Source organism: Ruditapes philippinarum, unplaced genomic scaffold, assembly GCF_026571515.1.
Source record: "Ruditapes philippinarum isolate M1 unplaced genomic scaffold, ASM2657151v2 ctg4742_1_1_1_1, whole genome shotgun sequence".
Taxonomy (NCBI): Eukaryota; Metazoa; Mollusca; class Bivalvia; order Venerida; family Veneridae; genus Ruditapes; species Ruditapes philippinarum.
In genome coordinates, this window is record NW_026861815.1 from 238,364 (window position 1) to 253,248 (window position 14,885).

General features: G+C 32.8%; 1 protein-coding gene across 1 annotated transcript in view; it reads right to left on the minus strand.

Moving 5' to 3' along the window:
• Positions 1-13,214, minus strand: part of LOC132716925 (protein APCDD1-like) — a 28,364-nt gene extending 15,150 nt beyond the window's left edge. Inside the window, exons 1-2 of the mRNA XM_060700270.1 lie at positions 12,852-13,214; positions 2,189-2,351 (exon numbers count right to left, since the gene is read on the minus strand). Coding sequence (XP_060556253.1) covers positions 2,189-2,351; positions 12,852-12,876 — 188 coding nt within the window. The 5' untranslated portion in view covers positions 12,877-13,214. The remainder of the gene's footprint in view (positions 1-2,188; positions 2,352-12,851) is intronic.
• Between the last annotated feature and the right edge of the window lie 1,671 nt (positions 13,215-14,885).

Genomic DNA, 14,885 nt, shown 5'->3' on the forward strand with positions numbered 1-14,885 from the left:
GTTTTTGTTGAGGTTAAGATAATTTGACCGTGCATGCAGTTGTGAAATGTTTAAATGTATAGCTTTAGTCAGCTGCAATTGAGCGCATAAAATGACTCGAACCCGCGCCGTCAAGATGGTTTGGGTCCCGCTTATGAAATAATTCACAGGATAGTTAAATTCCATATTCATTTTGTCAGTAAACAATACATATAGAAAACTATTTCATTTTTTAATTTCATTAGCTCAAGAAAGCAAAAAACATGACATAACAACAGGACCAATGTCTTAAACACTAACAACAGTACAAGTATGTTGATTTATTTGTTTCAATGAGCCACCAAGTTGAGACCCTTATGTCCTGTTGTCATTACATTAACCCATAGCACGCTCAATATCATAAATGAACTTTTGTTATATTTTCTTTTCCTTCGTGATAATTTTGCCAACACTGTAACGCTTAAGCCGGTGCTAGGGGGGGGGGGCATGAGGGATGTTGTATTTTTTTCATTATCCCTTATGTACAGACAGAATCAAACCGACTCTGAAATGTTCATGCGATTTGGGTTAAAGAAATAAAACGTCCTTTTGTCCGATGACAAGTTGCTGAATTTTATTCATGTCTTACTATATTGTTATCATATATATGTTATAGTTCTGTTCTGTTCAATTTTTCTGCATTCTGTCATATCCAACAAAGATATTGTAATTTATGTCATGTTATCATGACAGTCGATTAGTCACAGTAATATCTATAACTGTCAAGAACATTTCCGATTAAATAGCAACATTTGTAGCTGACAGCTGCTGTCATTTCCAGCATCATTTCACGTAAATATAGCAACAGTTTATCTAATAATTACACAATTTCTAATAAACCGAATTTTGCCGCATTATAAATTCGAATTTAACAAACACATATATATCAATATTATGGTGACATAGATTTTTATAATCTTGGAATTTCAATAAAAGTTTTTTTTTAATGTTATTTTTTACTTTTATCAGGGTCTGAAATAACCTTTTAAGCACGTGTTTATACGTTTTTCTGCCTGTTAATCTAATATTACAAAGATGCGTACCCCTATTTACATATCTGAACACGTAACCTCACCACCGAGTGAAATAATATAATCTCTATCAATTAAAACGGAACAGAATGAGCGGGTTTATTTACCACCATGTCATAATCTGATCCTGTTATTTTTAATAATTGGATACTAATTTTCGTAGTAATGTAAGATTTGAAATACCAACAAGGTCCTATTACTTTCTAAATCATGTTTAAATATCGTCACTTGGGGAAAAAAGGGCAAAGGATGAAAGGAAATACGTTTTCACGCGTACGAGCGGGGTCGCTGGCTTTTTATGATTTGCAGTAAACAATAATTTTAAAGAACGTGTCGCTATGCTTTTTATGTGGTTGAGAAGAAACGAGCCCATAAAATACCGTTTAATAGGGGAAATTTTCTACAGATTGTTATTAAAATATTTCTACTGATTGATAACATTTATTGGTGTCTTTTTTGAAAGGTGTAACTAATTGAGAAAAAAATTTTAATGAGAATTAAACGAACTTTGGATATTAATGTATTTTATGCAATTTGAAAAATGCACTGGGTATACTTAACTTTAAGCCATACGTGCAGGTCAACCCGTGTAAATATCTCCACAATTTGATTAAATATGGTGCAATTTCACATAAACCGAATTTTTAACAGCAACACCCACCACCACTGATAGCAAGAAAAAAAGTTCCACGAATAACATTGCATTGCATTTCAATAATCGCATCCTACTCATAGTTACAATAAAATTATATCTGTACGGAAGTGATTGAAATATTCAGCAAATTTGAATAAGAGTATTTTATTTTTTCATTGGGTTTCAAGTCACACCAACACAGCAGAGGTCCAATGGCAACTTCCCAGCCTTACTGGTGGAGGAAGACCTCAGGTGCCCCACTGTGCGTTATTTCAGATACAAACGGGGACCTGAGTAGAACAACTAACGTTCCGCAAACTAGCTGCATGGATAGTTTTCTTACATGAAAGAATCTAAAGACGTTTTCGAAGCTCGAACCTACAGCGGTGAGACGCAACGACCTTAACAAATCGGCCAAGGACGCCCCTTTAGTCTTTATTTAAGAAGTATCAAGAGATGAAAGCATAATTATATGGAATTTCTTATTATTTAGCGCTTTACTCACCTAGATGACGTCCAGTGTCCGGAAAGTTTCGGAGGAGTCGGGGATCTGATTGAAATGTCCGTAGCCTCCCGGAGCGTTCTTCGGCAATCGTCCTCCACCCATTTCGCGATATCGTCACCTTGACCTTCTGTGTGTTGCAATGTCAATGTCACACATAAAATACCTGCAAATAAATTAAAAAGAAAATGAGGCAATCGTGTTTTATGAGCAATTGTTTTTCCCCTAAATAATTTGGACTATCGACGTTCTTTACATTACAAAGTACGTAAGAATTAAGTGATTAAAAAAGGATTTTTTGCACAAGTATCAATATATTTTGGGTTCTTCCCAGCTAATAAAGGGGTACAACAAACTTTTACAGCTACAGCTTCGAAAAATAAGCACCGCAGGTTTTATTGTGAACGGTAGGGCACCGCGAGGCTATACTGGTAAAAGTTTTGTTTGTACCGCGTGGGGGGAGGGGAGTTAGCTTGGAAAAACCAACATTTGCCGAGTTCCGGATTACAACTATTATAACAAAATCATCTTGTGATAATTTTTTACCAGGATTATCACTTGACACTGGCTTCTTTCAATACATAAAATGCAAATAAGTATTGCTTTATGTTATATTTCATTGCTCAGTCACTCTGACCATTTGTGTGCGTAAAAATACGAAATACGGTATACAAGCAGTTTTCTTCCCCCCCCCCCCCCCCCGAGTACTGTTTAATTAGTGTTGTACTTCTAAATCTATGTTAACTACTTAAAAGATGATAGTTTTATATAAAAGAACTAGAGCTTGTTTCGAATGTAGTTTCATATAATTGATGGAAAATAGGGAGAAAGAAACAAGATAAAAAGTATTATTTAAAGTCTTCTTTTGCGACAAAGATTACGCTCAAGATTAAGCGGTTCGTCCCTTGAAATTTTCGAACTTACATAATCTTAAGCGATGAGTGGAAACATTGTTTAGAAACTGGCCAATGCTGCTACAAAAGATTTTCAATTTATTTGCATACTTCGAGAGTTTGATTAGGGTATGAAATGAGAACGATCCACTTAAGGGGGTATATTTAAAGTTAAAGCCTTTGTCGTGCAAGGAGACGATTTATTTGAAGTGGTGGGGCTTTATTTTTACGACCCGATTTTCAGAAGGCTGTTAATATATTGAACTTTGGAAAAACGGTTTAAACAAATTTCCGAAAAATATATTCTACTGTAAATACTGTAAACAGGTGCACTTGAGAGACTTAGATTAAACATGTGATTATAGACGATCAAACGGTGTTAAAGATACTTTTACGTATAAAAAGCAATTTAACGAGCAAGCTCAATTATGTGGTGAAACTCCTCGAAAACAAAAAAGCCGCAAATTTTCTATTAAACAGCTGGTTGAATTTGAATTCAAACGCGTTTTGAATTGCTTTCGAACTTTTTTGCCTCCAATTTCCTTCCTTAAATCAATCTATTTAAATCGTAAAATTATGTAAATAGTAATTTTTCCATTAATACGCCTCTAATGTAACGTAAGAGAGGAGTATTCATTTCAGTGGAAAAAATAACTTATTTTTCTTTAATGAAAAACAAAATTTTACTTTCCATGAATGACTGAAACTGTGTGTCATTATAATATATATGAAGTCACAGTACATACTGTTATCATAGAGACGTCTCGTTAAAGACATATAATAAATACATTTCCCCCCTTTTTTAAGTCATAGATTCGGATTAAAGAACTGAAATATGGTCTGATTCCTGCCATTAAACTTTTTTTTCTTTTGTAATAATTCAAAATGCCTAGGTCACGTGGATCTTTTTTTTTTAAATATTCAGTTACCCTTTAACTAAAGCACTAACGAAACTATAAAAGAAGACCCGATCTTGAAATGACTTTTACCAATTTGACAAAAAAACAAAATCTTTTCGTCTAACTGCTGAGGTACTAAGTTTTAGATTTCGCAAACATTTGACATTTTTTTGTCGCACTAAGGTCAAAGCAAACTATGACCCCTGTTTACTGCTCATAGTTTTTTTGGTATGAGACGTGAATACATGACAAATACACTTGTGTTGTTGTTGTTATAGTGAAACTGTTTTCGATTTATCAAGCAGCGACACCTATTGACGAGTTTGTCAAACCGCTGTTATAGCAGTTGTCTCGAGTGGTCAAAGACGAAAACGCTCAACAAAGGATGTCACAGTGTGGAGATTGGTCAACGTTGAATTCAACACCTGTTTCAATATAATCTGATACCTACAAGCAAATGAGTCACGTATACGAAATTCTACATTTTGTTTTATTTTGTATCAAACTAATGTTAAAGTGCTTATTATTTTTATATGTTGAAATATGTCTTTAATATATACTGGCTTTTTGAACAAGCAAAGACACATTCTGCTTGTTATATAATATAAGTGCTTCACTTTGATTGGTTCACACTTTGGCTTTTATAATGACGTTATATAGCGTTTCAAACTCGTATAAATGTAATCTTTTTTCATTGTTTTTTTTTTAATTATTTCTCCGGAAATAACACATTTGATTATATGTCTAGTGACTTTCTGTTTATTTTTTATTCTTTTTGCAACTAGATTTTTATGATTATTACATGTATTATTTGAGCTATCACTATCTACTGTGCATAATTCGATTAAAGGGTCTATCTCGAAGTAATTTTGGTCTCGTCAACAGAAATATTTAACGATATTTACAAATGCATTTACCTTCTAATAGAGACAAAAATATATTTTTTTTTAATTCAAGACACTCGTTTTTTTATGATATGTTCAAAGTTTTAAGATGTCTTCCTATAAAAGTTTAGTATGATATAATAACATTTCATCTGCATGCCTCCAGATGAACCAAAAAAATGAGCCGTGTCACGACAAAACCAACATAATGGGTTTGCGACCAGCATGGATCAAGACCAGCCTGCACATCCGCGCAGTCTGATCAGGATCCATGCTGTTCGCTTATCAACCCTATTACAAGTAGAGAAACTGATAGCGAACAGCATGGATCCTGATCAGACTGCGCGGATGCGCAGGCTTGTCTGGATCCATGCTGGTCGTAAACCCATTATGTTGGTTTTGTCGTGACACGGCTCAAATAATTCAAACTTGAGAAATTCGCACTAAGCTTGTTTAGGAAAGTAATAAGCTTCAAAATTCAAGTAATAATTTACATGTTCTATTCGATTAATGACTGATTTTGTAGTATTTATCACCATATTTCTATTGCGTGACCCAACGCAGTAAGGGCTATCATTGCATATTTTGACCTCCTTTTGGTTATTTACGTGGATGCTGCTTTAAAGCGGCCGCTTTGAAATGTTTTATACTTTATGGTGACAATAAACGAAATATTAAAAAATATCAAAGATTGAATCAAATTTTTCTTAAAGTGAATCGTTTCACATGTGAAAACTGTCATTAATTATGAACAGTGTATTTATCGAAGTCTTGGACCGTCTGTGATTAATTACAGACCCACATCGCAAACCCCTCTGTCGCCGTTTACAAAATACGGGTTTCAATGAAAAACAATTCCTAAATTTTCCTTATTTAGCAAATTTTTTTTTCAAGGCCTGTTTTGCAATCTGATATTTAGCGAAACTAAGGGATATTCATAAAATACAAATAAGAAATGAAGTTCTAAATTTTATGATTGATACGTCTTTAGCGTGATCAAACACTTTTCGTAATTTCCGTACCATCATAGTGACGGTTGTGATAAATGCAGAACGATTCTCGTTATGTCGCAGACATCGCTTACCACCCTATAACATGCAAACTTTTGATTTTTATGACTGACTAGAGAATTTACAACTGAGCCGCGCCATGACAAAACCAACATAATGGGTTTGCTACCAGCATGGATCCAGACCAGCCAGCGCATCCGCGCAGTCTGATCAGGATCCATGATGTTCGCTTACAAACCCTATAACAAGTGGAGAAACTGACAGCGAACAGCATGGGTCCTGATTAGACTGCGCGGATGCGCAGGCTTGTCTGGATCCATGCTGGTCGCAAACCAATTATGTTGGTTTTGTCATGGCGCGGCTCAAATTGTCATTCTGAAAGCAGGGCTGAAATTTTTCTTTAAAAAAGTGTCAAGACCTCAATGATTTTGGAGAGTAACGGAGTCCGTAGCGTAAAATTTAATGGTTATCGTATTTAAAATTTCAAGTATATTTTCATTGTATACTGTTATTTTATACAAAAATAAAGATGTTAAAGTTCTAGTTATTAAATAGAAAATGTATGTTTATCTCATTTTGTAGTGCATTAATTAAAAGAAACCGATATGACAAAGTCAATCGAGTCAATAAAATAAAAAGTAGTGTATCAGTAAGTTTCAAATAATTCAAGAAAACTGCAAATTAAACAAACTGTTAAAAAGATTATCCCAACCCTGTATATTATTAAGGATCTGAAATAAACAAACAAAAATGATTAACGTTGTTATGTGTATACCTATTATGTTATGAAAACAATCTTTCAGACTGGCTTTTCTCATTCTTTATCAAAGCACTATCAATGAAAATAATCCACTCAAATTGAAAATTGTTATGTCTTCATATGAACGAAGTCAAAATCATTCCGAAAAAAACACACAAAAAACACGTGTACAGCTATACATGAAAATTCACAGAATATATTCATTCACACACATAGTTATAAATAACGTTTTCAGTGCAACTTTTCTATTATTAAATATGTATTTTCATAAATTTTGTGCATGTTTTGACAAGAAGGGCCGATGACAATGAATTTTCAATCAAGTTCATCAGTATTAAAACTCTTATGCATATCTTCTGAGTTTACGACACCCTTCCTAAACCTACCAGAAAGGTTTCCCACCGATGTAGAGTGCCAAAATGACGGATTTATAGACGTTCTCGAAAGATTTATTCTGTTTTTCTATCTTTACAGAACACCGTCTAAACAGATCTACAAACATTTGTTTTATATGGGGTGTCTTTTGAAGGGCCTTTCATCTCTAAATCTTCTTTTATAAACGGATCATCAAATGTTTATATGAACAGTAGGAATTAGCACTTGAGAATTATGTCAATACGATGTCGTTAACCCCAATAATAGAAGGGTAAATATTTTCGCACCAGTCTGTTGATAGACGCTTTATTCCAGTCATCAAACATGTGTATAAAGTCATCCGGGCAAGTTGATTAAACAACGCAGGAACGCGCTAAATAAATTCCTTTCATGATTTACTTGTCAATTATTCAATAAAGTTAATTTTACATGTTAAGAATGGCCTTTTTGCTGTAGAACGTCACTGTCAAATGTAAATATGTATCTTTGCAATAGCGTGGCGAATCGCTTTCGATTTTAAAGAAATTAATTCTAACTGAATGAAATGGAAAACTATAAACATATTTGACCGCATTTTTAGAATTATCTTTGGTTGTTAATTACTTACTCTGGTATTTTAATGATACAAAATGTTTATTATGTTTACTGAAAAGTGTGTTATAAAATAAAACAAACAAACAAAGGAACTATATGGGTCATTCCATAATACCTAACCGATGCTATTTAAGTTTTCATGTATTTATACATGTAATATTATATATTCAAATTTCAATAGATTTTTATTCCTATATCACTGACAATACATGATTTTAAGTGTCGGTCTAGTAGCAAAAAAACGCAAATAATTCATAAGCCCACCTATTGCGCTGCACCGCATATCTCACCCCACCCCCTGACACTTGTAAATCAAGCTGTAAATCAGGTCTTTTTATCTTTAAGACATTAGATATATTACCGTAATCCTGTACAAATATAATCATCAAATATTTTTATCTTGAGGAACATGCCGTTTATTTATTAGGAGGCATTATTCGTAGTGCTCTATAAATTGTTAAACTAACACGAAAATTGACGTCTCTTATCATTTTGTTGCAAATTGATCGACAATTTGTCAAAATTTAAGCATCTTGAATTCATTACGGGCGATAATTGGATAAAGGGTTGTATGAGAATAAATTGTGCTAAATTTTTTAGATATGAGGGTTTTGTTTAAGTTAAAAAAGGCAAATTAGGTGTAAGTTCACGTATCTTATGGGTACGTTGTTTTTGATAAATTAGAGTTCCTGTGATCCAATGTCGTATTAACAAAGCAAAATTGAATTTGACACATAAGTTTTTTCAAGGAAAGATAAATTTCTTACTACAGAGAATTTACTCAATTAACAAGTCTTAATTTTCTTGTGAACGTATAAAATATAGCTTTCATCTTGATAATTCCTGCTTTTGTAGAGAATCTTTTAAAGTTTTCCTTTTGGAAGGGTCAAACCCTGACCCTAAATAAGACCATGTCCAAGGTGAAGGCCAGCTAGGTGGGTTGCAAACTTTCATTCACGAAAATCTTGAGAGAGAAAAAATCGAATCAGAATAAGAATCAAAGTTATCAAAACAAGGCGTCATAATGTATTCCAGTATCAATAATTTTCATTTTATATTCAAGATAACCTCGGTGATTTAGTACCGTAGTTCGAAGTTCTATGAAGGCACGTATCTTTATTATCTGTCCTGGCTAACAGCCGGTACCCGTCATAGTTCTGTATCGCAGCACTGCTTTCTTTATTAATGTATGTAAATACACGTTTCTGTATTCTTCCGGTAATTAGCCAAAGTTCACTGCTTTACTCTACAACATTATAATATTCTTGTCTTGGTGATGGGCCTTTACTAACGGAATTTTGCGATTATTTTCACTACTAATTAAGCTTTGGTGTAGGACAGGAACTTGTTAATAACGAAACAATACGATGATAGATTGAGTTTGAATTAAAGTTTTTCTACGTCCTTTGCAACAAAAATTAAGATAAATTGGTACTTATTTTATTGCGCAGGTGCATGACTCATGCCAAGTTGTTCTCGCCAGCTGGAACGTTTTTCCTCCGTTTAATTTTATTTTATTTCATATCTCGCTCAAATTTATATAACAATAACGGTGAAAGTTTAATAATAGCGAGCAATGAAGGAAGTATCCACGTGTAATAGCAAAGAGTTCTAATTAATATTTTATATGTTTCTATGGACAAGATCGGTAAAAATTATATCTACTATGGTCCAGTGGCTTTAAAAATGCACGGATAAGCACCTTGTCCAGCATTTTATTAGGTCATCGCTTTTGAATGAATCGGCCAACTTTGTCATTGGAACAACAATGAGATCTTATAAAGAACTACGTAAAATTGTTGACATACTGTAGACTAGTTTACTATTTAAGTAAATAAATAAAAGGACAAACTCTGAAAAACGAAATCTCTAAACATTCCACATAATTGGTTTGAAACGTAATTTAAAATCAGAAACAAGCTTAAAACGTTGTTTTTGTATGTTTAATCCAGTAGAAATTCATTGAAAACCAGACAAAAACTCTGCACCGGATTAGGAATTATCTCCCGAAACCAATGGCCAATTTTCCGCCCAATTTCAGGAATTAGTTAGGATCATTTACTTTCAATTTGTGGGTAATTAATGAATTTGCCCTTCCTTCTTAAACTATCTGAATTGCCGGAATTTAACACTAATGTTAAATAAATCGTAAGGTGCAATGGTTTTATTTTAAACCGCAATTGGAAATGACAGAATTGTCTTTTTTTTTTAAATAATGCAAATTATCCTTTTATTTCCAAATTTAAGAGAAAAAATTGGAAGTGACACATATGTCTTTACGGCCGGGGTGGTCTTTGTTTGGGAGCTGCCTCAAACAAGGCTATGACTTAATTTAAAAGAAACAAGTCACATGAAAATAGGTCAGTTTTATATGACAGCATTTTTAAACGCGTCTTAAAGGTTAAAAGCTGAACGTTTTTAAACTTGATGAACAGATAGTGTTTGGAAAATATTGATGACGATGATCTCACTATGGGGATACTCGTGATGATGGTGGTGGTGGTATTAATGTTGATAATATTGTTGTTTTTGTTGTTGTTGTTGTTGTTGTTGTTTGTTGTTGTTAATGAAGATGATGATGATGATGACGATGTTGATGATGATGATGATTATAATCATGACAATGACGACGTCCATGATGATGGTGATGGTGTTGTTGTTGTTGTTGATGATGATGATGATGATGATGATGATGATGATGTTTATGATGATGACGAGTATGACGAGTATGATAATAATGATGATGAAGAAGATGTTTCTTCAGCCGATGATAATGATAAAGATTTAAAATGATAATGATGATGTTGATGATTGTAATGACGACGACGATGACGACGACAAGGAAGCGGAGGACGGACCACGGTTATGATGATAGCGATGATAAAGTGATGAATGTTATAACCAAATACCTTTGACGAAAATGTTTTGTTAATAAGCCGTATAGTCTTTATCATAAATAAATTTCATTGCCCTGACATGTTATATTTTTCGTCAAGTTAAAAACGTGGACCTTGAACCCGATTAACATTGCACTAGGGTGGGCGAAATTATTTCTTGGCTAAGTACACTATATTTATTTCTTCACAATTAATTCTCATTCATAAGCTATGAGAAATTGTTTATTTTTACACTCTCGTCGCTGAGTATGTTTTAAACGAATAATGCTTTTTACAAATATATAAATAGTAAAAAGGTAGATTAAGAAGACAATATGGATTGCACGTGTAACTCGTGCTATCAAGATGGTAAGAAAATAGTTCGAGTAGGTATTGCTTAAGTGAGCCGGAAGTCCTGGGGGGAATGGAAATAAGATGTCTGAAATTATTACCGTGCAAATATTATCTTAGACGGTCAAGGGGTGTGCATATTGGTAATGAACGGTCGGTAATTAAGAATTAAAGGGACAGAGTATCACAAAATAATAAATTTTAAAGGGACATGCTTAGCGATGATTTTTTAAGAAAAACAATATGACTAAAAATGTATGAATTCCATTCACTCCCACCGTCACATCCAACAATTTGATTACGATCAACTGTAGTAAAATTAATAATGAAAAAAATAAAGAAAACGAGTTTTAAAATGTTCATGATTGAAACTACATATTACTTAAAATTTTGACTTTGATTAAATCTACAAAAGTCAATTAAATCTACATGTAAAGCACTATGTCTCTAAATTTAATAGGCGCGTTTTAAGAGGCCTTATCTTATTACATTTTATCATTTTTAGTTGAATTTCTCATTACAAAATTACATTCGGATATGATAAAAATGTATCACATCTTCTGAACAGATCCTTTCCGTACATATTCTTGATTAAATCAAGTCCAAATCACGCTGTTCCATCAACTTTGTCACTATTTTGATGGGAAATAAGGATTTAAAAATACATTTCTCTAAAATGTAGATTAATTTTATATTACAAGAAAACATTGCATGCATTTCATTCCCTCTACGCAAAATGAGTTTTTCGGTTTTTCGTCAATAAACAAATTTTTTTGCAAAAGAAATCGAGATAAGGCTCAGATTTTGTTCAAAGTTCAAAGAAACGCTAAATGAAAATGACTTATAAGCCTTGCCTATCTGCAGATATCAGACGAGTTTAATGCCAAACTATATTTCTCTTATCTTGCGAGAGTTTAATCAAGTAATTGACGGTATTTTTGAACCACCATCTCATCCGTAATTGGTGCCAAATGCACGAGTTCACGTGCGACGGATTCTTTTTAAAATGCAAATGAAATAATTTAATAAAAGTTGCATATGCCAAAATCTACGATACGGTCTTTTTGATCTTTCAGTTTTATTTCCCTTTTCGTCTTTAACGGAGACAAAGCGATAATGCCAATAATTAATTAAATTAGTTTTTTTTATTTCCGCAAAAAAGAGCAAAAATTTGGGTGGTATAGGTCGGCTGTAAATATTCGAGATGCAGCGATAAAATTGTGAGTAAAACAGCAATACGTAGTAACAAACATTTTCATATAAATGATTTTATACTTAATAGATTAGAGTAATTGTAATTTAATTACAGGTTAATTACGTTTTATTGCCTCAGATCGTTTTTTCCCCTCTACTTAACTTGTGTACTACATTTAAGAGCCGAGAGCGGATTGCAATTGAAATATTTTCTATCAAGAAAAATAAATGACAAAAAAACAAACAATTAAAACTGATGAAATAAATAAATACATGAGACCTGTATCGAAGTAAATTAATATGGTATAGAAATGTGTTTTTTTTTATTCTTTGTTATATATTGTAAAAAATTAATTTGATTTTTTTTAAAGTTTTATGATAATTAACAAGATAATATGAAGAAGCAATGGCTCTTCTGGTACTTGAAACTTCTTTTTCTATTATTTAGTTGAAAGGACAGTTTAAAAACAAATTTACAATGGGAATTGTATCTGATGTTGATTAAAAGCAAACCAACAAAAAAAAATTAAAAAAAAAACACAAAAAAACACAAAAAAAACAACAAAAAAACACAAAATCAAACAAAAAACACCATCAACAACAAAAACACTATATTTTAGATATTGCAACCCATTATCTGGAAAGTTGTTTGCGATTGTGCAATTGTATTTAACTTTTATTTTATTTACGTAACAATAATGTTTAGTAACCTTACCCCCACCCCATCCCTTTCCACATTTTTTTGGTCCGCATGGTTTGATTATTAAAGATGTTACCTTTTGATTTTTTTTAGAAAAAATAAATTTTCACTACACATGTAAAACACTTACCTAAAATGTAAATATTCACTTTCATTTTTATTATTTTTATCTTTTTGTTTTTTGTATGTTTGCTCGCTTTTTTCAACTTTTCAAGTCAAATCTTTTGCATTTGTCCACATCTTTTAATTCCCGAAACCAGATCTATCTATTCTGTTGTTTACACTGATGCTGTACACAATAAGTCCAAATAAACTCAAATAAATCCAACAAAACGAAAAAAAAGGTAAATAAGTAAACTGTACAGCGATGGAGATTTTATTTCAAACCTTCAAGTATTTATAAACTTTATTTTTTCTAAAATGAAATACTATGGTTTAGGTATGTAGGTAAATAAATGAATGGATGTTCTCCACGCGTTCACTAATAACCGACTGACATCTAAAATACACCCCACAAATCATATAGTATTTGTAGTCACTGTAATGAATCTGCGCCGTGTGTTTAACTTCTTCCGCGTGACTTAATCTGTCATTTCGTTCATTTCCTCAATTGTGTTTACCCGATTACGGTGTTCGCGTAAGAATTAGATATACTGTGATAAAACATTCGGATTTTCAATGAATTGTTATAATAAGTTTATTTACGAATAGTATGGCTTGTTTATAAATTATAGATAAATTATCATTAAACAGCAAGAAATGTTTAAATGGTATCTCTGTAAGCTTATTGAGTTATCAATATGTCAACAAGATGTCTGATTGCACCGTCATGTTTTGATTAGGTTAAATTCTTACAACCATATAATTAATTAATCCCCGCTAAAATGTCTTTTTTGAACGCGAAACTTAAAACAGCAAGTTTTAGGTTTTCGGCCAGCAGCACTGTTAACAATGCATGGAAAGCGTTGTTAAATGAATATGGATGGGGAAAAGTTTCTATGACTATAATAATGTGCTAATAAAAGCTAACAGTCATTTCATTTCAAGGTTGTAAGCACATTTGTATAAAAGGCTAGAAAAATGTCAGTCTGACACAACTTATTTAGAAATGTTGATTGGTTTTCAAAGTTACACTGATACGTTCTATAGGTCATATAGAGACTTTCTAGCGGTGGTGGTGATCGACATTAGGTGCCCCCTCCATGCATTATTTAAGACACGAGCGAGTACCTGACATATTTCAGGCACGAGCAGGTACCTGACATATTTCCGGCACGAGCGGGTTCCTGACATATTTCAGGCACGAGCGGGTACCTGAGAAGAACCACCGACGTTTCGTCAGCTAGCTGGATCCTCACATGAAAGAATTAAAAAGTTCCGTCTCTGATCAGGTTGGAGTGCATCTATTGGTAAATATGATATGGATGTACCTATTGAAACCACAGAGAAGGAAAATTCTGTCCTTTAAATTGTTAATTCTTGCAGAAATATAAAGTTGCTCTAGTTTAACCTATATTTTCTCCTAGTTGACCTTTGACATATATATGTTTTATAAATATTATCGAACGTTACGTTCCCTTATTACATGTATTTAGAGTCAAGAGTTAATCTGAAAGTTAAAATTCAATTTTCTGTATTTAATTTCACAAGGGTGGCTCGCGCTTTTATTTTTTGCACGACAAGAGGCGTAGTAATACAAAACATTTTACAGTGCGTGCTAAGGTCAGATAGTTATCAATTAATCCGCGGATAATGTTTGAAAAGTTTTCAAATCATATCTGTGATCTCCCAAAACATAACTGATCAAAATGATAAACAACTTATAATGAAAAGATTTAATGCTATTTGAACGGGTTATTTGGTAGAAAAAACTAACGTAGTTCGTTGTATGATTTAGACATAATAAATGACAACCGTATTATTAGGCGCCCTCTGGTTTTGTTTATGTTAAGGAATGACTTAAACGTGATATATTAGTAACAGTTCAAACAGTAATAACTAATGATCAGCTGTCAAAATGCGTGTAAGAAAATCAAAATGCATGTACATGTATAGTATAACAATACATTTAAATGCTTGGATTGATTTTTTGCGGGGTTAGGATGGTGGTGTAGGGGTCAGTTAGTTTTTTGCAGATGATTTAACGTAGGGAATTTATTGTAAG